We start from the raw sequence: 27,482 nt of genomic DNA, 5'->3' as shown, positions 1-27,482 counted from the left end.
TGGTCTCACTATCTTCTTCCCCACAGATTTCAGCCCAGAAAAAATACAACTTCTTGCTGTTGGAACATAAAATCTAACGACAGTTTGCCAATACAATTAGCACAGTAATAATTTAGGGAATGCTGGGAATATTCCAATAAAATTATATTATCTCTGACTCTAGTCTCACTCAACATTTTAGTTGTTTTTAAAAAAATTCTATTATGATGTTCTGTTTACACAACTCTACAAGTCAAAAAATAACAAAAACTTATAAAACCAGCCTAGAGAATCACATTACATGCCCCTGGGTTTTAAGCGTTACTTGCTGACAGTACCGGCCACACCGCCATCCCAGTCCCAGCCTCCGCGGGGCCCGGGCCGCCCCGCTGCCCCAAGTGCTCAGCTGCAGAGCCAGGCCGTTCCTACCAGACAGGCGGGGAAGCCACCGGCAGAATGTTGGAACATAAGAAATGGATATCTGATAAATTTTAGTAAGAGTTCTCAAGCGACTGTTTCATTCACTAATTGGCCTCTAACTTTCTTTCACCCCAAACCCAAATTCCTCGCTGATTTCAAATTTGGCAAAAACATTAACAAGAGGTGAATCTGGATAAATGGTATTTGATGTTCTTTGTCCAAAAATTCCCTTGCAATTTTTCTCTAAGTTTTAAGTTACTTCCAAATGAAAAGTCTAAAAAGAAACTTTTCTTCCGCAGTATCCAACTCTCTCGGGATTCGGCGCGGGCATGGCCGCGGCTGCTCGCCCCCCACATCCCCCACGTTCGCAGCAGCTCGCGCCCCTCGCCGGGCCGCACACGCGTGTTCCAGTCGGTATCTCTTGACACACAACACAGGTCCATAGTTTACTTGGGTTTTCAACACTGAGAAATTTTTTAAAAAATATTTTCTTTTGCATGTAAAGGATTATGAAAACCAAATGATTGCGATTTTAAAAATAAAATTAATATATCACTACTTACTCTATGAATTATACCAGCTGAATGCAGATGTTTAATACCACAAAGCATCTGGTACAGAAGGTAGGACATTCTTTCATGGTCCAGCTCCATATGAATAACCTGACACAAGTTAGCATCCATTAATTCCATAACCAAATACCTGGGAAAGAAAGGATCAGCCATGTACGTGAAAATTATCTCAAGTCCCTGTGACTACTAAATCAGAATTTTTATGAAACAATAATAACATTGTACTGACTAAAGTAAAAAGATAACTTGTTTTCTTTCAATGTAAGGTATCTTGAAAAGAAGCAAAGGTATACTGGAACTTTGTAAAAAATTTTCCAAAGAATATAAAAACAACCAATTTACTCAATGTCTTATAAATTAAAAACAAAAAAAAATTTTACATCATAGTAAACAGAATCGCATACATTCAAATTCTCCTACTTTAATTTTTTGCTATTGGCTCACACCTAGCTGGGTCCCAACCATGTTGTCACAGGCTCACTGGCTGGAACGCAGGTCCCACCCTCGGTGGGGGATGCTGGCAATGGGCAGCTGCGTGGGGGGCAGGGGTATGTGGGAGCCCTGCGTCTCCTGCTCAGTTTTGCTGTGAATCTAAATTGAGGTGTCTACACTTGCCATCTCCACTTCTGCCATTTTTCTATAACAGCACTTGGTTCAGGCTTGCGCCCCACCACTCTGCTGAAGCTGTCCTTCTCATGGCCAGCTGGCTCCGTGTTGCCAAATCCAGCGGTTAGTCCCACAATCAAGCTGGCCATGCCCTCTCCTGTGCCAGACTCCTAGCTGCTGGTGTGCCTCGCGGTCAGCCCTTGGCACTGCTCTCTTCTCTAACTGCACTCACCGCCTTGGCGGTTTCCAGTTCCACCCCGCTGACCCCCAACTCCTACCTTCAACACAGACCTCTCTCCTGAACCCAGGCTCATCCCCCGACTGCCTACTTCACAGCTCCCCTTGGATGTCCAACAGTATCTCCAAGTCCATGGCCGAAACTGAACTCCTGATTCCACCCGCCACAGCCCCCACCTGCTCTTCTCACAGCCTTCCTCGTCTCAGTTGAGAGCTCCTTCATCCTTCAGGCTTAGGCCAAAAATGCAGGCATCGTTCTTAATCCTCCCTCACAGCACACAGCCCATCTACCTACCAGCAAATACTGCGGCTCTGCCCTTATGCCTTTTCAGTGTCCAACCTCTTCCCTCCACCCCTCTGGCCCACACGGACCCTCCACAATCCCTCGCCTGAACTGCTGCAATAGCAATAACTGGCCTTCCCTGCCCCTACCCCTTACAACGGGTTATCAACCCAGACACCAGATTTATTCTTTTAAACATGAGGCGAGTGAGCTCACTTCTCTGCTGAACTCTTATTCTGACTTGCCTTAGAGCAAAAGAACATCCTTACGATGGCTTAGCAGCCCCGCAGTGTCCTACTATCGTTTCTCTGAGCTCACCCTCTTCTCCTCCCCCTGGGCCCTCTGACTCCAGCACAATGGCCTCTTGCTAGTCTTAGAGCACACCAGGCAGGTGCCCGCTGCCATTCCTGTGTGCCATCTGCTCCCTATTTCGCCATTCCACCAGTCCCCAAGTATCTGTAGGCCCAACTCCCTCACTTCCTTCAAGGCTTTCTTCAAATGTCACCACTCACTGAGGTCCTTCCCCAGCCACCCTATTGAAAACCGCAGCCTGACTCCCAACCCCAGCACTCTGATGCCTGACTAGCTGGCCTGAAGCACCAGTGCCGACAGCACTTGCCACCTTCTAAGGGACTATGCTCTCTCCTTACTGACTGGCCGACTGTCTGTCTTCCCTGGCAGGCTCCAGGAAGGAGCTTACCAACTACACTTCTTAAGCAGTGAAAGGGATTTCCACATGCTTTGGTCCCCAAAGTAAGCCGAGTCCAAGAGAGTGCTTAGCACAACCAAATATTTGTTGAATGATTGAATATACCAATAAATTTAGGATGAAGTTGGGTATTGTGCCTCAACAGCATAAACTAATATTTCCTTCCACTGTTAGTCAGCGAGATAATTCTGTTTAAGAATCTGAAAACGCAGAGTACTTAATCACTTAAACATTTCAAATGATGCTCGTAAACATCTGAACCCTACGATGCTGGCTATCAGAGACTGGAGAAAAACACTATAGTTTGGTAAAACAGAGTACTGACATTAACGGTCACTGCTCTGAAGAATTCTTTTCAGCCATCCTTTATCTGATATGAAGATGGTAACCTTTGAGGCACAAATAAATTAATATTACCATTCATTTTTCTTAATATTTCTCTTCTACAGAGAAAACTGTCTATGCTATCATTAAAAATGTATTGTCAGGCTGGGTGCAGTGGCTCACGCTTGTAATCTTAGCACTCTGGGAAGCTGCGGTGGAAGGATGGCTTGAGGTGAGGAGTTTGAGACCAGCCTGAGCAACACTGAGACCCTGTCTCTACTAAAAATAGAAAAAAAAAATTAGTCGGGCATGGTGGTGCACGCCTGTAGTCCCAGCTACTCGGGAAGCTGAGGCAGGAGGATCGCTTGAGCCCAGGAGTTTGAGGTTGCTGTGAGCGAGGCTGACGCCATGGCACTCTAGCCTGGGCAAGAGAGTGAGACTTTGTCTTAAAAAAAAAAAGTATTGTTGCTTACATTTCTTAAGTATAAAAAAATCTCTTTACTAAATTTTCAGTCTTTGATGTATAGTGTATTACTATGATAAATAAAAATGATACTTACACATCTTGAAATTCTTCTAGAGTTTTTTGTGGTGTAAACACATTTAACAAACTTATTATCTGAAAAGAGAAAATTAATTTTACCTCAGTATGTCAGCTGATTCTACTTGATTATAAAAATTAAGTTTAACATTGAAATGTATTAAAACTGGCAAAAAAATCACAGCAGAACTCAGAATGTATTATTATTACTGCTTTTACCAAAACATTCTATTACCTGGCATTTGATAAAAGTTAAACATTGATTCAAAAAGACAGGAGGATGGCTTGAGCCCACGAGTTTGAGGCTGCAATGAGCTATGATGACGCCACTGCACTCTACCCGGGGCAACAGAGTAAGACTCTGTCTCAAAAAAATCCAAGATGTACATTTAATCAAATCATTTTTATGTGTCTCTAGTAGCTTAAATTATTATTACAGAATTTAAATACATAATATCTTTTTGGCTCTGAACATAAAAAGTAGAAATTATGGGTGGAAAAACACTAAAGAAAGCAGTATGTTTCCTCTGAAAACTTAAATACTATGTACAAATTTCTAAAATAGTTTTGAAATATGAAGGCTAAGCTCATATTTTTCATGTGATAAAGTGAAAAACCTTATAGCATCATATTTTTACTTAAAGAGGGTTAAAAAGCCGAACCACCCCACACACAGGCCTCCATCCTGGGACCTCATGGTATAAACAGCAAGTCTCCCTGATTTGAGCATCAGACACACATCCTCAATAATTTTAAATGACAAAGGGAGAGATGAATTATTCAGTGTACAGGACTGGCATGAGTGGCTAGCCACCAGAAAAAATAAAACTGCATCCCATATTTTAATCTTTATACCAAGATAAACTCAAAATAGAATAAAGATTTAAATCTAAAACATGAAACTATAAAACATTAGAATATGGTTAAACATTTATATAATTCTGGTGTAGAAACGTTTTTTCTAAGCATGACAGGAAACCTAGGAGATTTGATTACATTAAAACAAAACCAGAAATAAATTTTTAAAACATCAGTATGGCAACAACATAAATAATGTCAAATGGAAAAAAAAAAAGTAAAGGGCTTTAATATACAAAAACCTCCTGCAAATGCATAGAAAAGAGATGAGTAATCCAAGAGAAAAATGAACAAAAGCCATAAAAAGCAAGTTCTCAATAAAATAAAAATAAATAATTAATAACCTCACTAATAAAGAATTTATCATCTATTGAATTGGCAAAAGTAAAACAAAAAACACCCCCAACAATATGTATTGTTAGGGTATTCTGAAGTAAAAGACATTCTTTGATACGCTTAATGGAAGTATAAAATTGACAATCTTCCTTGAAGTCAATTTGTCAGCATATTTTAAATCAAAAGTGTACACACTCTTTGACCCAGCAATGTTGGCTAAGAAATTCACGTGGACGAAGTGTGCAAAGATTCATGTATAAAGATATTCATTGCAGCATTGCTTATAATAGTGAAAAACTGGAAACAAATTATCCAACAACAGGTGGCCTTTTAAATAAATCAGTGTGCATCTGTACTATGTAGCCATTTAAAAAACAGCTTATATCTATGTTCATTAAAGTCTATGAGATCTACCAACATTCCAGCAAGGGGAAAAAACAGGATGAAGAATAACATAATCGATCCTGTTTATGTGTATGTGCACACGTATGCATAAGAATGCGCATGAAGGTGTTAATGCTAGTGATCTGTGGGTGGTGGGATTCAAGAATTACTGATTTTTTATGTTGTTTGAATCTTTAACAATATAAAATTTTTTGCAACCTGAAAAAAAAGGTTTTAAAATAAATAAGCAAAATAAAGCATGCCTTAGAGAATTAAAACCAAGTCAAACCATAGACTCAAAAGAATGAAGTTATCTTAGTTTCATATTCAATGTCCTTACACCAGAAGGATCCAGCATAAATGTTAAAACAAAGGGAACCATATAGAGTTTAATGTAATCTTAGATATTCACCCCCCTCCAAAAAAAGCGGGGTCACACAAGTTGATCTCCAAAGTCCTTTCCAGATTTAACATTTTATGGTTTCAAAACATGGCAAGAATATTAAAATAATGCTCAGTGACCACTAGTAGAACATATGATGTGCTTGACTGAATATAACCTCATTTTCTAGAGACATTATTTCTCCTTAACATTTAGTGCTTTGATTTCTGTGCAGATGTTGAGTACAGCTATCCTAAATGTAAAATCATCTAATAATGTGTATTGAAAACTGAGATGTCCTATACAAGGTAAAAAACTACTTATAGAATAATGTTTTTCCAAAAAATATTTAGTTATGTCTCAATTTGTTAGGTGAATGCTGTTCCTATTTTACAGAGATGGCAATAGTGAAAACCAAATGGTTACAGGATTAATTGACATTCCTACCTTCATTGACTGACCTAAATTCCTGTGGACCATGAGACCTTTTTCTAAGTTCAATTTCCCCAATGTTAATTAAGAATTTTATCAATAAAATATAACCATTTTAATAGCCATTTTTATCATTAGTTAATCCTAGGTCTGAACTCAATGTATCTTCAAAGGACCCTGAAGATTAAGACATCATTGACTACATTAAAGCATACAGAAAAAATATATACATAACTTACATTTTTATGATTGACACATTTTAAGAGGACGAGTTCACGATAAGCTCTCTTTGCATGAGTTTGATTCTGAAAAGGGCGGCTTAGTTTCTTGACTGCAACATTTATTCCAAGAACCGTATCAAATGCAGCACTATAATTAGGAAATATAATAAACAATCCAATAGAATATTTTTGGAAAATATAGCAATACAGAATGTACATTCAATGTATTATCGTTTTAGTGAATAACAAGGAAAATCTGCTTGCTCCCATTCACGGTACTTACACACATGAAGAGCAAAGTAGGCTGGCTAAGACTGCCAGGAGGGACTAACTCCTCTACAAAGGCACAAACATTGCAGCTACAGTTAAGATGGGATTCAGCAATCCTTTGCACACTGAATTCTCATTTTATTAGTTGAGATTATTAGGTTCAGAACCAGGTAATTTAAAATAGAGCATGTAAGACTGGTCAATAAATGAAATCTTCAGTTTAAAAGAAGAAATTTTTTTCAAGAAGTTGAAAAAAGATCACTGTTATCACAGCTTAAAACATAAGTATATTTTGGAGTATCACAGCAGAGGAAATGGTTGAGCTCATAAGAATATAATAAATCTAAGTCTTGAATGATTGTACCTTTTCCCAGACAAAAGGATCTAAAATGAAAACAGAAGCTAAAATCGCAGCTCGTAGTAAATCCCTAAGACACAAAATCTCTAATGTAAGCCATTGCTATACATAAAATTCTTCTAGAAATACCTCCTCCTATTATAGTAAGAATATTAATAACATCTAGAGGCATGTTTCTAGCATCTCAAGCTCCCTGTTGAAATTTTATATTCATTCCCCCTCAGAAAACAGACATGAAAAATTGAGTACCTGATCGCACATTTTTAGGTTTTAAACCTGTTCAAAAAATTATTACCTTTTGCTACTCATCAGGGGTTAAGAGCTTCTAAAGGTCATCTGCAAACCTAAGCACCGTTTTAAATATTGTTTCTATTTGTTTATTCTATTAGGCTTATTAGAATTAACACTGTATACATTTATTTTCTTCTATTAATAATGTTTTTTGCCAAACAACTCTAACTTAATTTAATCTGCTTTTAAGTTGAGGCTATCTGCTGTAGTATTTCAGAATTATTAGAAACTTCATATCTTATTTTTCTTTAATTACTTTGTAAGTCAATTCATACTATGTGTATGTGTGGATACATATGTAAATCCATATGCTCATATGCAAATGTACTATTCATATGAGTTATAAAATGTAAAATTAAATCTATTTGTGAAATAAATCACAAGAATTTGAAAATGGACACATTTTTTTGGTCTCAAAACTTTTTGCCCAAAATTTCAGTTAGGAGGAATAAGTTCAAGAGATCTATTGTACAACATGGTGACTACAGTTAATAACAATGTATGGTATTCTTGAAAATTGCTAAGAAAGTAGATTTTAAGTGTTCTCACCACCAAAAAAATGATAAGTATATGAGGTAATGCATATGTTAATTAGCTCCATTTAGCCATTCCACAATGTATGCATATTTCAAAACAACATGCTGTACATGATAAGTATATGTTATTTGTCAATTTAAAAAAAGTTTTGGTCCAAAATGAGCCAAATAGACCAGTTCTAAGCATCTGAGTGGACACATGCTTTCCCACTCCTAATTCTGGCTCCAGGAGCAACTACCTTCAATTATGCCTGGTTTTGGTTCTTGTAGTCACTTCTTAACTCAAAAGAATATATTTTTATCACTATTTCTTCATTTATCAATTTTAGAAATGATCTATTATACTCCCCATTGCAAAAACTGAGCAGTTAGCCACTTCCTTGAAATCCCCAATACCTCCCAGTTTTCTATTCTTGTGTTTTTAAGTTTTCCTTTGGTTACCTCTGTAACTTTAAATAAGATACCTAAAGTTCATGTTTCCTTGGCTTTCAAAGGAGCCTTTTAACTCCTGGGTATGCAAGATGAGACTAAGACGTTCCTTCTCTTTCTCTTCTATCCTCCTCCCTTTTCCTCCAAACTTCTATCTTAAATGGTCAAGCCTGATAACACATTTATATTTATAATTAAGCCTTCCGTGTTTCTTCTTTAGGATGTATCTGAAAGTTGAAAACCAATACATAGAGTGTATGTAAATATTACTAACCGCAGAGTTGGGATGACACTTCATTCTCTGAAGGTCACATGGCCCTGGCCACTTGCTCATGAGACTTCCCAGCATTAAGAGCAAATTGATTCTCTTTTCTTACATTCCATCATCTGCTCAAACATCATGTCCTTTTTATATTTTAGACCAGCAGTCCCCAACCTTTTTGGCACCAGGGATGGTTTTCATGGAAGACAATTTTTCCACGCACTGGGGGTGGGGGTGTTGCGGAGCTCATGTAGTGACAGTGGCCCATTTCCTGACAGGCCATGGACCAGTGATACCAGGCCTTGGACCCGGGGTTGGGGACTGCAGTTTTAGACAATGACTTTTTCTAGCTTTTCCCACACACATTTCTAATAAACTATTTTTTTCTTATTAAGAGAAGAAAAATGTACCTATTTTTAGTCAATCACCAATACTTCCTATAATAGTTTCTTACGTTATCATTATTGTTTGGAATCTATTCTCTTTTTCAAAAAACATTTTTCTTGGAGCTTCTTTCAAAGCCTGCTACATGGCTATTATCCTGGGATTTCTCTTCATTGGCCTTGACTGTTTCTTGTATTACACGTTCTCCTACTGTCTTTCCTGTTGTACATCCTCAAGGAATTTCCTCAGAAAAAGAAACGGAAGATAAATGATCCTATTCTGCCCTCACCCTTGATTGACAGTTTATCTTCTAAGTTTAAAATCAACTTTCTCTCGGAACTTTAAAGGCATGTTCCACTGATTTCCAACATTGAGTGTTATTGGTGAAAAGGCTTAGCCTGATACTGTACTCATTCCTTCGCTTCTTTTTTTGTTCTCTAGCTCAGTGTTTCATCAAAGAGTCATGTCTGTCAGTATCCTAAAAGTCCCTCTCATACCCCCCAACTAATTACTATCCCTCCTGGCCACCAAAGATAATAACTACTTCTGTTTATAATAATTACTTTCTTGCTAAACAAGCATCCTCAAGCCCCCATAATTTACTTTTGCCTGTTTTTTTTAAATCTTCTGTGTCTGACTTTTTTTGCTTAATATTATATTTAGGAGATTCATCCATTGTTGTATGTAGCTATAATTCATTCTGTGTCATTGCTATAATGTTCCTTTGTATGACTGTATCACATAATGTTGATAGATATTTCAGTTGCTTTTAGTTTTCAAACAATTACCAAAAAAGCCATAAACAGTCTTGCACATGGCTCTGGGTCCTCTATGCATGCATTTCTGATGAGTGACAGCTAAGAGCGAGAATGCATCTACTATATTTTAGTAGATAATGCTGAACTCTTTGCCCAGGTGGTTCTAGGCCCACTAACAGTGCATGAGAGGTCTACATCTGAGAACTGTCTGTGAGCTGTTCCACGTCCTCACCAACACTTGGTATTGTCAACAGTTTAATTTTTAACCATTCTGCTGAGTGTACAGCATTATTTCATTATGGTTTTAATTTGCATTTCCCTGTTGAACAACGACATTGAGCATTTTTTCCCATGGTTATTGGAAAGGTTATTTGGATACCCTCTTTTGTGACAATGTAATTCTGTTTCCACGTATCAAAAAGACTATCCTTTCCCCACTGCTCCGTAAGGCCAGCACTGAAGCCCGTATGTGTGTGGTTGTTTCTAGGTTCTTTATTATATCTCCTTGCACCCACACCCCACCACCTGATCACCACGGTTTCCTACTGATAGTAAGTCTTCACATCTGGCAGACGGGGTCCTCCTCCCTTTTTCTTCAAGGGTGTCTGGACCATTCTAGGACCTTTATTTTTACATGCAAATTTTATAATCAGCTTATTAATTAAAAAGAAAAAAAGACTGCCAAGATTTAGACTATAATCAATCTAGACAGTTTGAAAATGACACTTCTAAAGTATTAAGTGTTTAATTCATGAACATGATATATCCTATTTAAGTTTCTTTATTTTTCCTAATTCTTTTAGCTTTTTGCACACAGATCTCTCACATTTTGTTAGATTTTCTTCACCTAGATATAATAATTAATTTTTTCATCCTATTTTAAATGGTATACTTTTCAAATTTTCTTTTTCCATGTGCTGATAGTATATATTAATACAAATGAAATTGATTTTTGTGGGGAAGAGTAGTATATTGACCCTGTATCCTGCAAAGGGGCTGAACATACTCATTAATTTAAGAAAAGGCAGATTACCCAGGTGGCCTTAATCTAATCACAAGAGCCCTTTAAAAGCAGAGTTTGCTCTGGCCGATGGGAAGGGGGGGGGAAGTCAGAGAGATCTGAGTCAGGGGAAGGACTGAGCATGCCACTGCTGCCTTTAAGACGAAGGCGGTCACTTGAGAGCCTCTAGGAGTAGAGAGTAGCCCCTGGCTGACAGGTGGCAAGGAATTGGTGACCTCAGACCTACAGTTGTAAGGAACGAGACTCTGCCAACAACCTGAATGAGCTTGGAGGCAGATTCTTCCCAAAGCTTCCTTGTAAGAGCCCAGCCCAGCCAACCTCTCTCTTTTTTTTCTTTTGAGACAAGGTCTGGCTCAGTTACCTGGGCTGGAGTGCAGTGGTGTCATCATAGCTCACTGCAACCTCAAACTTCTGGGCTCAAGTGATCCTCCTGCCTCATCCTTCCAAGTATCTGGGACTACAGGCCTGCACCATCACACCTAGCTCATTTTTAAATTTTTTGTAGAGACAGGGTCTTGCTATGTTGTTCAGGCTGGTCTCAAACTCCTGGCCTCAAGCAATCCTCCTGTCTCAGCCTCCCAAAGTGCTGGGATTACTGGTGGGAGCCACTGAACCCAGCCAGCCCAGCCAACATCTTGACTTCAGCCTTGTGAGATGCTGAGAACCCAGGCAAGCTCACCCAAATTTCTGACCTACAGAGATAATAAATGGGTCTTGTTTTAAACAACTAAGTTTGTGGTAATTTGTTATGTAGCAATAGAAAACTAATGCATTCTCTCTTCTGTACTCTTCTGCTCTTTTGTCTCTCCAGGCTCCATTCTGCATATTTTTGCTGACATATCTTCCAAGTCACTAATTCTCTCTTCAGTTATACCTAAAATGCTGTTAAATACATTAAGTTCATAATTCAATTACTACACTTTTAAGTTCTAGAATTTGTTTAGTTTGTTTAGTTCTTCATCAAAACTTTTCATCCTGCCTCTTATCACCTTGAACATGACATCATACCTATTTAAAAATTTGGATCTAATAATGCCAATATTGGATCTGGATCTGTTTCTCTTGTCTGTTGTTTCTGTAGGATTTTGTTTATGTTGTCTTATCTCCTTGTGCCTAGTTATTTTCGATTGTGTACTGGACCTTGCACTTGTAAAACTGTTTGCTATCTAGAAATAACTTTATCTATTGTGTTACTATCTTCTTCCAGAAAGAATTTACATTTACTATTGCTGGGTATCTGGGGACCCTAACAATTTAGAACTAAGCTCTGTACAAATTCAGCAAATGAGATGATTTGAAGTCAAGTGGCAGTGCCTGCAAGGGCCTATCTTGGGGTCACCTTTATTTCTAGGAGGCAGTCTTTTCTTTTATTGGTCCCAACACAAAGCAAGGAAGTTCACTAGGCCTCCTTTGAGGGCCCTGGACTCTAATCCCTGTCTCCTAGCCACAAGGCAGTCCAAAATACTACCCAATCTCTCAGCTGCCCCTTCCAGAATGCCCCCAAGACAAAGACAGACCCAAATCCTGAGCTCTCCTTACTAGGCCTCTGTCATTCCTTGGATCCTGACTTAATAATTCTTCGCTAACTTACTAGCTCTCTAAGGGCAAATCTGAGCATGGGGGAGGGTGGGAATGTTGGGAGCAAACTGGAGCAGCTGTTTCATAGGAACATTTTAATTCACAGCCCTGGTTTTAGCCCCTCATTTCATCCTCATTTTCTATACTGTCACCTCTACACCCATGGCTTCTTTAGGGTTCTACTATAGACAGGTTCTCTTCCTTGTTGCAAATGCCTCGTCTACTTATTCTTACTTCCTCTGTTGTTTTATCTGTATCAAGATTCCAACTACTTTCTATATTTTATGCATTTGTTAAAACTCTCATGTACTCATTATCATCCTTGTTCCCTTTGTTTAGGTGTTTGATCTACTATCTTAAATCAGAAGTTCCAAACTAATCATTATGGGTGAAAATATTAAGGCCCATAAAGAAACAGTGATTCGCCCAAGTCACAAAGAACCACTGCTGTGAGGATCAGGGCTGGATTCAGAACTCACGTCTCCTGAATCACATCCATCCTATGCCTTATGCCATTTGTCTCCTTTATCATACAAATTTTACTATAAACATTATGTTTTTATTTATTTATATTAATAGAGAGAAAATAAAACAGTATTAGGACCAGGCCAATGCTCATGCTTGTACAGAACTAGAGGAAAAGAAAAAGGAATAAAAGCTATACTGATTAGTTCATGTTAAGGCTGTAATTGTTACTTCTAAGTACTGCCAGACTTAATATTAAACTTTTTTCCCAAAAGGTTGAACATTTCATAGAACTGTTTCATAAACTGAGTAATCTTTACTTTTTGGTTGAACAACCTGAGATTTTTTAAATATTATTTATTATGATTTTTATTTTTTAGAGACAGGCTCTTGCTCTGTCACCCAGGCTGGAGTGCTGTGGGGCATGATCATAGCTCACTGCAGCCTCGAACTCCTGGGCTCAAGTGATCCTCCTGCCTCAGCCTCCTGAGTAGCTGGGACTGCAAGTGCCACCACCACGCCCGGCTTGAAGAACTTGAGACTTTACAAGGAGAAAGAAAAACTGAATATATATGAAAGAAATGTAAATACATTTTCCCCAGTCTTGCAATTACTTAATTTTACTGTATAACTGAGTTAATATTTATTAATACTTCAAAATGATAAACATTTTAAAACTTATTTCCTAAAAAATTTTACTAATGTTTTTAAAGAACAAAAACATAGAAACAAACAAATCAAAGACAACACTAAAAACAATTCAAAACTAGGATTCAGAATACTTTATTCTGGTTCCAACTCTTCCATTTAGTCCTGTAAAAGTCCCCAGCCCTGCCTGCACTTTGGTTCATCTGCACACCTCCCTAGGTCTTCATGAAGCGCTAATTACATAGAAGATTAACTAGTTGTATAAATCATATACTGTTGCTATTACGATATTTTATTTCTCAAAAATATAAAAACACACATGCCCCCCTGTATTAGTTTCCTGTTGCTACTGTAACAAGTTACCACAAATTTACGGGTTTAAAGCAACACATATTTATTATCTTATGGTTATGGAGATCAGAGTCCAAAATGGGTCTTAAATAGGGCTAAAATCGAGATGTCAGCAAGACTGAGTTCCTTCTGAAGGCTTGAGGGGAGAATCTGCTCCCGGCCTTTCCCAGCTTGCAGCTGCTGCCTATATTCCTTGGCTGTGGCCCTGTGTCACTCCAAACTCTGCTCTGTCATCACATCATCTCTGATTATGACTGTCCTAGTTTCTTTTTATAAGAAGAACCCACCTGCTAATCCAGGATGATCCCCCATCTCAAGATCATTAATTTAATCACATCTGCAAGGTTCTTTTTGCCATGTGAAGTAACATAGTTTTTCAGATTCCAGGGATTAGAATGTGGACATCTCTGGCAGGGCCATAATTCTGCTACCACACTCAAAAGATCATTGATGGATGATTTTTCTTTTTTTTTTGAGACAGAGTGTCACTTTGTTGCCCGGGCTAGAATGAGTGCCCTGGCGTCAGCCTAGCTCACAGCAACCTCAAACTCCTGGGCTTAAGCGATCCTCCTCCCAGCCTCCTGAGTAGCTGGGACTACAGGCATGCGCCACCATGCCCGGCTAATTTTTTTCTATATATATTTTAGTTGGCCAGCTAATTTCTTTCTATTTTTAGTAGAGACAGGGTCTCGCTCTTGCTCAGGCTGCTCTTGAACTCCTGACCTCGAGCGATCCACCCGCCTCAGCCTCCCAGAGTGCTAGGATTACAGGCGTGAGCCACCGCGCCCGGCCATGATGGATAATTTTAAAGTACAACAGTGACAAAAGGAAGTTTTGGACCATCAAATCAATTAAAGGTATAATGGCAATATTTTAAGAAGGAATGTGATAGAAAACCCAATTCCTCTTGTCAAAGTAGTAGCTAACCTATTGTTGAGTTTATTTTAAGAAAAGTAAGCTTTTTTTTTTTTAAACAGGATGTGCTATAACCAGACTACTTCTCAATTCCACTTGGTGCCTCATAACCTGGTGCAAATGGACATAAAAGAGAAAGGGTGAAAAGGAAGCTAAAATGACTTACAAATTGTTCACTTTCCCCATCAGAACATAAGATGGAGGGACACCATAAAACTGAGCATCAGTTATAGCTATAAAAATTAAAACTGTTCTTGAACACAACCGTTGTCTTTTAGAGAGATAAAGACAAGTAACAGAGAATTTTCTAATAGCATTTAGTGAATATTTACTCACTATTACTAAGATTCTAAAGAGAGGTTAGGTCAGAGTCCTGGTCATATCGATAAGTATCAGTGGCTCAAAGTAATCAACAAACCTTTCCTCAGTACAAGCATCTGGGACTAAAAGTACAAATCTTTGGTCCCAAAAGGCCATCAGCTGGGTTTTAAACCTAGGCCTATCACTGACACCCTGTGAGATGGGGAGAAGTCAACAAATCTTCTCAGTCCTAATTTCACCATTTATACAATGAGGTTTATGGCAGAGTTCACAGTGACTAGATAATGTTTGCATTACTACTAACTTTCAAAAACAAGTGAATGACGACAAGCCAGTTGGGATAAATGAAGCCCATGTTTAAAACGGTTATCTGTCTACAGCCCTAAATAACTGCCCCCAGCTAGACCTTTGCTATTTCCTGCTTCTTGCTACCTCTCTTTCTCTTCTCTCTCTCATGCACATGCGCCAAATTATCTGTGTCAAATTACCATCTAATTCCCAATAACAGATAGATTATAAACAAAACGAATATTTTGTTGTTTACAACTTTTTATTACCATCCAAGTTTCCTAATGTGAACCACCCATTGACTTTAAAACTTCTTTTGGCACAACACTGGATTTAAGTACCAATATGGTTGTTACCATTTGGAAGTGAAGATCATCACTATTTTAGACACAGGCTGGCATTCCTTCTCCCCTGTTAGTTTTTCTCAGAAGCTCTGGACTGCAATCTCCTCTTAGCTCCCAGGGCCTTCAACCACCTAAGCTGAAGAAAACAACTGATTCCCCTGATCACATGTCTCTGCAACAGAGGATCAGTTAAAAACCACTGATGATGATTCTCTAAGCTCAACATTTTTACATGTAAACTTAAACTCTCCTACCAAAACATCTAAAAGAGTTCTCTTTTTATCTTGAATCCCCTCTTCCTACTAGCTGTAAACATCAGATGTTTAGCTTCATCATAGTTTCTTTTAGGTACAAAGATAATCTTGTTTTCATTGACCACAAAAAGAAAAAAAAGAGTTTTGCCCAGAATAAAAGTTTGGGAAGTGCTGATAACTGTAGTCTAGAAAACATGTGAAAAACTTTACCTTTAGCTGGCCAGTGATGTCGCGGCAGCTGACTGTCTTACCATGCAAGAGACTAAGGTTCAGGGTCAGACTAACGGTTCTGACGTCCTGGGCTGGACACATAGTTGAAGTGAGACACCAGGGAGAGACGGCCAGCCCAACCCCTCACACGGCATCCCTTCCTGGTTAATCCATGGAGTGACAATGACACTGACTGCCTCATCCTGCCAATGAATGGCAGGCACTGCAATGACGGTGCCTAGAAATGAATAGGAGTGATTGGGAATAAAAGGGGGAGGGGGGAAAAGGTGGCCATGATGAAGAAATGAATAAAACGCCAAATTTCTGTTACAACTCACTGTCATCCTATTATTTTAATATCATAATGACAGGCGAAATGAAAAAAAAAAAAAAAAAAAGAAACAGAGAAACAAACCAAAAAAGAAAGAACGAAAAATTGCTACCTATTTAAATTTACGCAGCATTCTAAGAATTTGAGTTTGTATCCTATAGCCTGACTACATATAACTAGAGCAACAGGTTGGTTCAATTTAGCTCACAAACCTATAACAAAGAGTATTTCTTAACATCAGTATTTCTAAATTCTGATGATTCAGTTTTACTTTTTATTATAGCAAAAACTTAATGCACGCCACTAAAACAGACCACACGTACCAAACAATGCCCTGGGCCCCAGAGCCAATTGGCTTCAGCTGCTGGTAGCGTTGCAGGACGGTGAAGGTGGAGTCTGCCACTTGCACGCTGTAAAACTGACTGTCACAGTCACTGTCACTCATGATGCAACGTCATGCAATGCTCCCAAGGGCTGGTACGTCGTCAAAGTCCTTCAAAGAAAAACAAAATGTGCATTCTTACTGAAATTATATGTACACAGCCCACTTACTAGCATTTTCAAACTTATGGGTATATAAGACAATGTGGCTATTACTCAGTTTCACCAAGTTCTGAACTTAATTAAGCAAGACACACAAAAAATGCAAAGACATGTCAGTGGTATGAGACTATTATAAAAGGAAGAAATTTTGAGCCCAGCAAGACCACATTTTAAGAGTTTGGATTAGAAAAGAACCACCTGTGGGGAAAAGAATTTATACATTACTATTGGCCACGAAAAGACTGTATCACTGAACACTTCCCGTCAGCTTGCCTCCCGGGGGACCAGTCTATGCCTGGCAGTCTCAACCAAAGTTCCAAATGATCGCTTCTAGGGTTCCCAAAGAAAAGCAAATGGACCAGTCTTCTGCTACGTCAGGTTAAGGTGATGAACCAGAAAGCAAGATGAACCAGAAAACCAAGTGACAGGCAGTTAGAGGACTGGTGACACTGGTGTGCTGTGTGTACCCACGGGTGTGCTCCTGCCTCAGGAGGGGGCCCAGTGCTGGCCCGCAGCCCCCGAGTCCCGTACCACCACAGGGATTTGGGACAGAGATTCGTATACGGAGAACTCTGCTGTGACCCACGGTCAATACTATCAACACTATGAAGTTTATTCACAAACGTCTGAGTATAAACTGGCAGCTCCCAGAAAGCAGCACTGAAACCACAGAGATTAGGCGGCAGGCTAAGGTTCCCACACTGCAGGAGCCGGGATGATTTTATATGGAAAATAAGCAAGCAGAAATCAGTGGGCGGTTACATTTATTTGGCTCCCTGGCTCTTGTCTGATGACGTTTATTTAAAAGTCAGCAAGTAGGAAAAAAAAAAAAGATCAGCAAGTGGTTTATTTTGGTCTTTTTTAAAATTATAAAGCCTACAATAAAATCATATATGTAAACATCCTATATTGTCTAAAAACACAAATTTAAATTTTATCCTACAGCTCCATCAACTTCCTTGCATTTTTATTGTACCATCTAATATTTAACATCTACTCAGTGAGTTTTTCGTAGTGATGATTTGTATTTCAACACAATAGTGTTGAGGATTTTTCTTAAATATGGAAATAAATTAATAACCTCTAAAACAAAGAACTGAAGTCAAATTAATAATTTCTCGAGCTGACCACTGCTCTGTGTTTTTCTCACCATTCTCAGGGCGGTGGCTGCAGTCGCAGTTGCTGGTCTGACCAGCCACTCCTGCAGAGAGCCATTAGCACTGGTCACCACGCTGCATTCGATGTTGGACAAACAACCACGCACAATGACCCACACAGCAGGATTAGAGCCCCCCGTTACACTGGAGCAAGCCAAGGCTGAGGAAGTTGGAATGCCTGCCAAGGCCACACTGCTGTGAGGGGACTCAGGAGCTGACCTGGGCTGCCAGGTCACTGTGCCCTGAGCTCCAGGAGGGGGAACAGGTCTGTCTCCTTCACCATGGCATCTCAAACTCCAAGGCCAGTAGGACAGGGAGGCACTGGTCCCTGGGAGGGTGTGCGCATTCAATAAATCTTTGCTGATCTGACCCATACTATGGCATTTAATAATTCCCCACAATTATTTTGGGCTGCTCCATTTTACTGACATCTGAAGGAATATCCTTTTCTAGAGATGAACTTATCTATAGTTTGCAAGAGGTTGAAACAATTCAACTCGACATTTAGGGGGTGCCTTTGAACAAGAAAGTGGTAAGTACTATAGGCAATACAGCACGGTCAGGCAGGAGCTAGTCCTGAAGCAGCATATGATTCTCTATTGGGGGTAGAAGTGCGAGGAGTGAATCTATTATCTATATTATAATACAAGGTAGGGGCCATAAGCAAAATGTAAACAAAATCAAAAGGCAAAAGAGATCCTACCCTCTGGCAGGGGTGCAGAAGACAAGGAAGGCTTCATGGAGGAGGCGGCATCCGCCTTAGATTATTTTGTCAGAGTTGGACAGCAGAGGCACAGAGCTCAAACTGACTGTGTCCAGACAGGGTGAATTGCTCAGCTTGGCTAGGAGGATAAGTGCAAAGGATTAGAGACAGACTCGGCAAAAACGCAGGTACCCACTACAACCTGCTCTGTTGGGGGCAGCTGTTCCTCTGCCATATTGTAAATCCACCAGCAACACTGGTCATTTCAAAGCATTTACTGAGCACCCACTGCGGACGAGGTCCTGTGCCAGAACACAGCGCCTGCCCTCAGTGAACTCATACTAAGGAAGAGACCCCACAAATGGAGGGTCCTAAACCTCAAAGGATAAAAAAGATCAGGGGTTATGAGGTGGAGAAGTAGCATCTATAGACAGGTGTAGTAGGCCCACTCTGAATGTGGTAAGTCATTCGAGATTTAGTTTTGTTGGATAGAGGGAGAATGGAGCAAAGAGAGAAAATGAGGCCAGATCACCACAAGCCCGGCAGGACCCATCTGGGCTCGATCCTGAGGGTTGTGGGAGCCATCAAACCACCAGAGGTGTGCACAGGTGCTGAGATATTCCAAGATCCATTCCTCCCATCCTCGCTTTAGTAATGGAAACCTCCCCTTTCCTGTGGGACAAATGGCTGCTCAACGAGAGACAATATCTGGCAGTTTTCCCAGCAGCCAGGTATGGCCAGTTGACCAACTTTTGGCCAATGAAATGTGAGTAGAAGTTTTTATAGAAAGCTGCTTGCTCTCCAATCTATCTTTCTCCCTTGCTGCTAGCTGAAGGATCTGCTGTCACAGACCCTGAGACAGAAGTCACATGTTGTTGACGGTAGAGCTGCCCCCAACTCTGGGGCACCTGCCCATGCTGGGACTGACACACATCAACCTCAACCCTGTTGAGCAGTCTGCAAGTCTCTGCTACAGTTGCTTGTAACCTATACTCGGACTACTAAGTACAATGTTAGGTTAGCTTCTTTGAATTTTGGGAGTACATTCAATTATATTGGGTTCTAGAATTATTAATATAATTTCATCTCAAGATTTAAAACAATTCTAAAATTAAAATACGTTGCCCTTATTAGGAAGCAAAAAAAATCACCTAAGAGAAAAGCTGTCAAAGCTACCTTCTCTGTCAAGCTTCGGCTTCATGAGAGCAAGAGAAAGAACCTCAAGGTAACCTGAGAAAGCATGTAATTTAGCTATTAATGAGTCAACTGCTGAGATTATATTTCAATAAAAGACCATCAAGTGGGGCTCAGAAGACAGTTTTACGAATTGGGAAGTACACAAATGCTCCATGCAAGCACATCAGCGGCACACTGCACTGCTCTGGCACCACCACCAGTCTGGCCCAGGCTCCCTCCGCACTGCTTCTGCACACTGCGGCAGCCACCGGCCAGGCGCAACAGCTGCTGCAGGTCTGCCTTCCTCTCCCAGGCCATGAGCTCCTCAAAAGCTGGCGGGGAAAAGAGTGGATGAGTATAGGGAGAGAGGGGTGGATGTGCAGGAAGGCTTCCTGGAGGAGGCAAGACCTGAGCTCAAGTCTGTTCACAGTATCAACCAAAGCATGAAGAAATGCATACTTTCGACTGGGCGTGGTTGCTCACACCTGTAATCTTAGCACTCTGGGAGGCCGAGGTGGGAGGATTGCTCGAAGTCAGGAGTTCAAGACCAGCCTGAGCAAGAGCAAAAGTCCGTCTCTACTAAAAAATAGAAAGAAATTATCTGGACAACTAAAAATATATAGAAAAAATTAGCAAGGCATGGTGGCACATGCTTGTAGTCCCAGCTACTCAGGAGGCTGAGGCAGAAGGATCATTTGAGCCCAGGAGTTTGAGGTTGCTGTGAGCTAGGCTGACGCCACAGCACTCTAGCCAGGGCAAAAGAGCGAGATTCTGTCTCAAAAAAAAAAAAGCAAAAAAAAAAAAACCAAAACAAACAAAAAAAAGAAATGGGTACTTTTATACATGTTGGTGAGAACTGTAAATTGGAAAAACACTTTTTGGAAGGAACATAGGTAATAGCTAATGAAAATTTTAAATGCACATGACTCCTAACCTGACAACCACAATTCTATAAATGTATCTGACAAATATATGTGTCCAAATATTCCAAGATATTTGTGCAAGGATGTTTGTAGCACTTTTCTTGTAATAGGCAAAAAACAGAAATAACCTAAAATGTACATTGTGGACTGACTGAATAAATTATGGCATAAAAGTACAATAAGGCCATTAAACAAAACGCAGGGACTTTATGTATTGATATGAATAGATGTCTAAGATATATAAAGGAAATAAGGCAAGGTGAAGAAGAGTGCACATAATAAATGGCAATCTATATAAAAATACACACACACACACTATGCTAGGAAGTATAGAGAAATGGGGGAAATGACTCATTATAACTTTCTGTTCTGATTTTTTTTAAAAAAACATGCACATATTTCACATTAAAAAACTAACTAAACAAAAAATTTTAAAGGAAGAGCTGCAGAATGATCACTCTGACACATGCATGGAGGATGGGTCTGAGGCAGGTGAGACTGGGAGCAGGAAAGTGGGCCAGGGTCCACGTCTGCATTTATAAACACTCTCTCAACAACTTGTGAGGGGCACTGTTACTACCCTCACTCTGCAAATGAGGAAACAGAGGTTTGGACACAGTAAGGGAGCTGCGCAAATTCCCAGCATGGCCCAGATTTGAATCTACATGGTTTGACCACAATATTCATGTTCCTCCCAACACACCACTCTAACATCTCTACTTTTATCTAGAAAGCAAAGCCCTTTGTCCAAGGCTGGTCAGGACCAGGCCACAAAAACACAGGCCTTCACGTTTCATACTGCTGGCTTCCTCTACCAAAACGCTTTTTCTCCTGATGATGAAGGTGAGTCAGTGATCTACAGATTCAATTCAACCTTTAATCACAATAATTTCAAAATACCTACCTGACAGCTATGATTAAAAGCAGATTCTCACCATCACTTTTTTTTAATACTTGCTATTGAAATTTTTTTCATCAAATTGTTCTATTTTCGTACTTTAATTCTTAAGAAAAATACCTTAGTACAACAACTTAACTTTTCTTTGATAATTAAGAACCTTACAGTCTCCCAGGGCCATCCTCCGGACATCAGTTCTTAAGCTACCGTACACACTGCGATACAGAGTAAGAACTAGTATTTGGTTATCACCTCACCTACTGTTGGCTCCTAAGGACCCAGCGAGGACCCTCCCCAGCAGCCCTCTTCCATCCACCAGGGCCTGTTCATTCTCCCCCTCTCCAGCCCGCACCCCCAGTGCCCTGGGTAAGGCCTTCTCATTGCTCCCGGGACTCGGACGCAGCAGAAGTGCTCTCCAGTCTTCATTCCGGATGCGTGCAAACCACTGCACACACGCCACTTTAGGAAGAGAGATCTGTCTACACGAGAATCTGTACACAAATGTTCATAGCAGCTCTATTTGTAATAGCTCAAAACCAGAAACAATCCAATGTCCTTCCTTGTGTGGATGGTTAAACACAGTTGCACATCCATAGCACGGACCACTACTGAGCAACTGAAACAACCAAACTTCCGATCCAGATACACATAGCGACTTGGGTGGATCTTTGGGCATTATGTTTAGTGAAAAAAGCCAATCTCAAAGGTCACCTGCTGTAAAATTCCATTTATACAACATTCTTGGAATGACAAAATTATGGGGATGCAGAACAGATTAGTGGCTGCCAGGGGTAAGGTGGCGTGGCTTTAAAGGGGTAGCACGAGGAGATCTTTGGGATAACAAAACATTTCTGAACCTTGACTGTGGTGGCGGTGTTTATACAAATCTCCACATGTGATAAAAAAATGACAAGACTGTACATACATTGTACCAATGCCAATTTCCTGGTTTTGATACTGTACCATAATTATGTAAATATACAACTATTGGAGAAAACTGGGTGAAGGGTACATGGGCCTCTCTGTACTAGTTTTGTAACTTCTTGTGAATTTATACTTGTTTCTAAATAAGGAATTTTAAGAAGAGAGATTTGTTGAAAATATGCAGTGATCATACCATTCTCCTGTTTGAATTCCTTCAATAGTGACTGACTGCCTTGACAGTAAGATCTGGTTCCTTAGCACAACAGAGAAGCAACAGCCCCTCTGGCCCACTCTCTGGCAATATTGAACCACCTGGGATCAGCAGACACACTACTGCGCACCTCAGACCTCAAGCTGTTCCATCTGCCTGAAACGACTTCCCTCTCCCTTTTGTTCTTCTGGTCAACCTTCATTCTCCTTCAAAATCTAGTTCAAGTACCTGCTTCTCTTCTAAGTTTGCTTCTATACCCTTTTCCTTCCAACTGTGCTGGGCATGCCCCCTTTTTTGCCACTCAAATTTGTTTTACATTGCATTGCAGGCCTACCTCCACTTCTACTCTGTGAGTTCCTTAAGGGCCAAAAATGTGTCTGATTTATTTCTCAATCCTCTACTAATTACACAGTGGGTGCCCAGTAAATGTCTGTTAAAGGCAAAACTAAGCACAATAAATGTGGTAGGGCAGAGTGGAGCAGGTGGTTAAGATCAGGACCCTGGAATTAGACTCCCAGTGTGTATGCCATTTATTTGGGTGACCTGGGGGAAGCAAATGTACTCATCTGTAAAACAGGGATGGGCATAAAACCTCAGGGTGTCTCTAGATAGAAGCACACAGCCCCCCTAGGAAGGCATCTTAACCTAAGTATGCACCCTAAATCTGACCACGTCTTGTCTAGATCCAGCTATTAATTTTCAGCAAATAGAGAGAAACACATTAAATCACATGCAGAGATGTAGTCAATTACCAACTATGGAAATGCTACTGAACAACCCAATTGCTTCAACAAACTACAAGGAAAACAAAAAAGAAATAGAGGTGAAATCTACAGATTAAAAGAAACTTAAAAGACTATCAACCAATCACAATGTATGGATCTTATATGGATCCACCTTCAAACTATTACTATTAAAGAAACTGTAAAATTCACAGGACAACTAGAAATTTAAATACTGACTGGTTATTCGATGACATTAAAGAATTATTGGTTTTTCAAGTTTAAAAGAGTCCTTATTTAGAGACATACACTGAAAAATTTATGGATGAAATAATATGATACTCATGATTTGCCTGAAAATAATATAGGGGTAAATGTGTAAGTGGAGGATGTTACAGATGAAATAAGATTGGCCAGAAGTTAATAATTGTTGAAGCTGGATGCTCTATTTCTATATATGTTTGAAAGCCCTCATAATAGCTAAAATAAAAAGACTGATATTGAAACTAGTTCATACAATCAATTACAAACTATTAAGGCCAAATAAAAATTATTAAGAATGAATTATCCTTAAGGCAAATTATGTAAAAATGGCACCTTCCTAACCAAGTGTGAAGTATAACTATTATACATATTTAGACCAAAAGTAGCTGCCCTAGTGCCAAATCAATAGTCTTAAGAAAAAATCTGGCTTCTGTTTTACCTTACGCATCATGAAAACAATTGCTTTACTCACTATTAACTGCTTCATCTGGCACTTTTCTTTATCCAGAAAATTAAGAAGATTTTAAATAGACAACTTCAAGTATACTTTCTAACATTTATTTAGGGGATGAAATAAACAGATTTTAATCTGTCAACAAATTATTTTAAAGTCCTGGTACCATGCAAATTAAATTCTCAGGAAAATCAAAGCTCTCCAGAGAAGACTATACCAAAATAGGATTATTTTTAGCCCTATAGGATCCTTCTGAAGGAAAAAAAAGGTTAAAAGGAGGAAAACATTGAATAGATTGGATGATCTTCCAGAACATAGTAAAAGCCAAAAGAGAATACTAAGAGACAAGGGACCCAGGAAAGAATGTTTGGGGGGGAGGGCTGGGTTCGAATTCTATTTACCAGCTGCTTGCTATGAAGCAGAGTACTGAAATTCTGTGAGTCTCCATTTCTCCCTTGGTAAAAGTGGGTTTCACACCTGCTAATCACAGGGCTCCAGTGATAATTGCTGATACCCAGGCAAACAGGGCCTCCCCTGGCCTCAGGCTACCTTTCCAGCTCATCACAGTTCCTCCCGCCCACACAGCCTGTCCTGGAGGTTGACTAGCCTGCAACCAAGTTGAAGGAGGTCTGTATTTGGCTTGAATCACAATGTTTAAAAAAAAAAAAATTTAATTAGCTATTGCCAACATTTAAAAATCAGAAGAGTATAAATACAAATTTGGAATTCTGCCTTCTTTTAGAAAATTGCTGGGTCAGGTTCTGGTTCTCTGGGGTCCCCACCACTCTGTGCCCTTATACCTGGCCCTGTAGGCTGGTTCCCAGCTCCACACTGAACTAAGATCTTCCCTTGTTCCTGCCCTTTCAAACTTCTGTGCCTCTCCCTGCCTGGCAAATTTCTCATCACCCTCAAGGCCCACCAGCACCACCTGTCACCTCCTCCACATTTCCATGGCACAGCCCCTCCACTACAGCAGGTGTCCTGCACTGTCCTGGGGCTGTCTGCATGCCTGCTGTCCCTACTGAGCTCCTGGACTCTCTGGGGGAAGGGACCCTGTTGCTATTCCTTTCTGTCCCTAGGGGCTAGCATTAAGTGTGACCTAGAAAATGCAGAATTCAGGAAACGTCTCCTGAATGTGTGGAAGAAAGCTAGAGCTAAACTATTACAAAAACGTAATATTTTTATATCACAGCTTGTTCTGACAGTTACCAAATAAAGGAGGTCAAGGACATTACAATGTTTCACAAAATGAGAAGAAGCTTCCGTCTGCTTGCAAGTTTCACAAGTTAGTCAGAAGTCACCACATGAACAGGTAAAGCAGAGACAACAAGCAGGCAGGGTCATTCCTTAGATCACTCATTCATTGAATTGATACTACTGAATACTTACGGTGTGCTTTCTAAACACTGGGTTAAAGCAGTGGACAAATCAGACAGCTACCTGTTTTCATAAAGTTACATCCTAGTGGGGGAGACAGAAAATAAACAGGCAAATAAACAGAATAGTTTCAAACCAGAGTGAGTGTTAGGAAGGAAATGAAACAAAATAATGAAATAGAATGACTAAGGGAAGAAAGAGGGTGGTCAAGGAAGGCCTCACCAAAAACGAAACATCTGATCAGGAGAAGGAATGGAAAGAGCCAAAGATCTTGGAGACAACTCCAAAGCTGGGAAATAGCAAGTGCAAAGGTCTTGGGGCAAATGGGAGTTGGCATGTTCAAGGCAGGTGAGAAGATGAATGGGAGGAGCAGTGTTCTGGGGTAGGCAGGAGTGGTAAGGAAGGTGGGCAGTACCTGCTCTGGCTCTGCTGGGCATTTGTGCAATGACAAGGCACTGGAGGGGTGCGGGGGGAGGGGGTTCCTATCACATTCACACCAGCAAGGGGCAGTATCCGGCCCAATTTTCCACAAATGTGCACTGGGCTCCTGCTCAGGCGCTTTCATGCAGTCATACAACCCGACAACAACCCTGTCCAGAAGAGCAGACATTTCCCCATTTTCCCGAGGGGAAAACCAAGGGAAAGCTGGATCAGTGCCTTAGCCAAGGTCGCGGGGACCAGACCGGGCCCCTGGGCACCCAGTGCAGGAACGCAGCTGCGTGCCCCACAATAAGAAGGGATGGCGCGCACAGACCCCAGGCAGGTCTGCGTGGCCAGGCCGGGGAGCGGGCCCGCGGCCCTGTGCTGCTGACAGCGGGTGGGAGGGGGCGACTGCCGCATCCGGGGGACAAGGGAGGCGGCCGCCAGTGCCCCGCAGACCCGGGCCCACCCCGCAGACCCCGGCCGCGCGGCTCCCCCGCCGCCCCTTTCCTGCGGGGCCCGGCCCGAGCAGTCCCCGCTGGGCCTAGACCGCCCGCCGGGCTCACCTCGCCTCCCCGCCGCCGCACACGGGGAGAGGGCGGGCGGGAGGACTGGCGGCGCTGCGTGCTGCTCGCCCCCGGCTCCGCCGCTCGCTCCCGGCTTCGCCGGCCGCCCCACCCCGCTCCGCTCCGCCCCGCCGCCGCCGCCGCAGTGGGTGTAAGGGGCGCCGGGGCGCTCCGACCCTTCCGGTCCGGCTCCCTTCTCCTGCGCCGCCGCCGCCGCCTCGGCGGCGCCCGGCCCGACCGACCTGGGGGCCAACCAATCAGCGCGCAGAGACTGGGCAGGCGCGGCCAATCGCGCCAGGGGGCGGGCCGCTGCCGGGCCGCGCGGGCGGGGCCCGGGCCGGGTCAGGCGCCTGGGGCCGCGTCGGGGTTCGGCGGGCGGCGGCGCCCGGGGCCGCTCAGCCGCGCCGGCCGACGGGCCTCTGCGCTTGGGCCGCGCCGCGCCTGCGTCTCCGGCCCCCCGCGCGCACGGCGCGGCCGGCTGTCCCGGCAGGGGGCCACCGCTGGTGGCCGGACGCAGAGCTGGGAGGCGGCGGCGAGGGCGGGCCGAGGGGCCGGGAGCGGGGCCGGAGGCGGACGGCGGGGATGGGGCGCCGGGCGGTCGCCGGGCTCCGGGCTGCAGGAGCAGGCTCGCAGCAGCGAGGCGGCCTGGGGGAGGACGGGGGCCCGCCCGATTCGGGGAGAGCCCGGGGCGCGAGCGAGGGGAGGTCGGGCCTCGGCGCCCGGGAGCCGGAGTGCAGTAGCTCCGGGGGGAGGCGAGGGCGGAGGGCGCAGAGGCGCGGGCCGTGGCCTCGGTTGCTCGTTGCGGCGCCACGGGAAAGGGTTTGTGGGGGTGCGGCCAGAAGTCAG

At 41.8% G+C, this 27,482-nt stretch overlaps 1 protein-coding gene across 7 annotated transcripts in view; it reads right to left on the bottom strand.

Moving 5' to 3' along the window:
* MAPK9 (mitogen-activated protein kinase 9) overlaps window positions 1-26,798 on the bottom strand; it is a 47,197-nt gene extending 20,399 nt beyond the window's left edge. For all 7 annotated transcript variants that reach the window (XR_006729263.1, XR_006729264.1, XM_045527711.1 and 4 more), the window contains exons 1-5: window positions 26,637-26,798; window positions 16,622-16,791; window positions 6,303-6,432; window positions 3,691-3,749; window positions 963-1,101 (exon numbers count right to left, since the gene is read on the bottom strand). Coding sequence is in view for 5 of the 7 variants with exons in the window: in XM_045527711.1 (XP_045383667.1) it covers window positions 963-1,101; window positions 3,691-3,749; window positions 6,303-6,432; window positions 16,622-16,743 (450 nt within the window). In the remaining 2 variants the exon portion in view is untranslated. The remainder of the gene's footprint in view (window positions 1-962; window positions 1,102-3,690; window positions 3,750-6,302; window positions 6,433-16,621; window positions 16,792-26,636) is intronic.
* Window positions 26,799-27,482: the final 684 nt, after the last annotated feature.

The sequence above is a fragment of the Lemur catta genome, chromosome 16 (genome assembly GCF_020740605.2).
Source record: "Lemur catta isolate mLemCat1 chromosome 16, mLemCat1.pri, whole genome shotgun sequence".
Taxonomy (NCBI): Eukaryota; Metazoa; Chordata; class Mammalia; order Primates; family Lemuridae; genus Lemur; species Lemur catta.
This window is presented reverse-complemented; position numbering and strand designations above follow the sequence as displayed.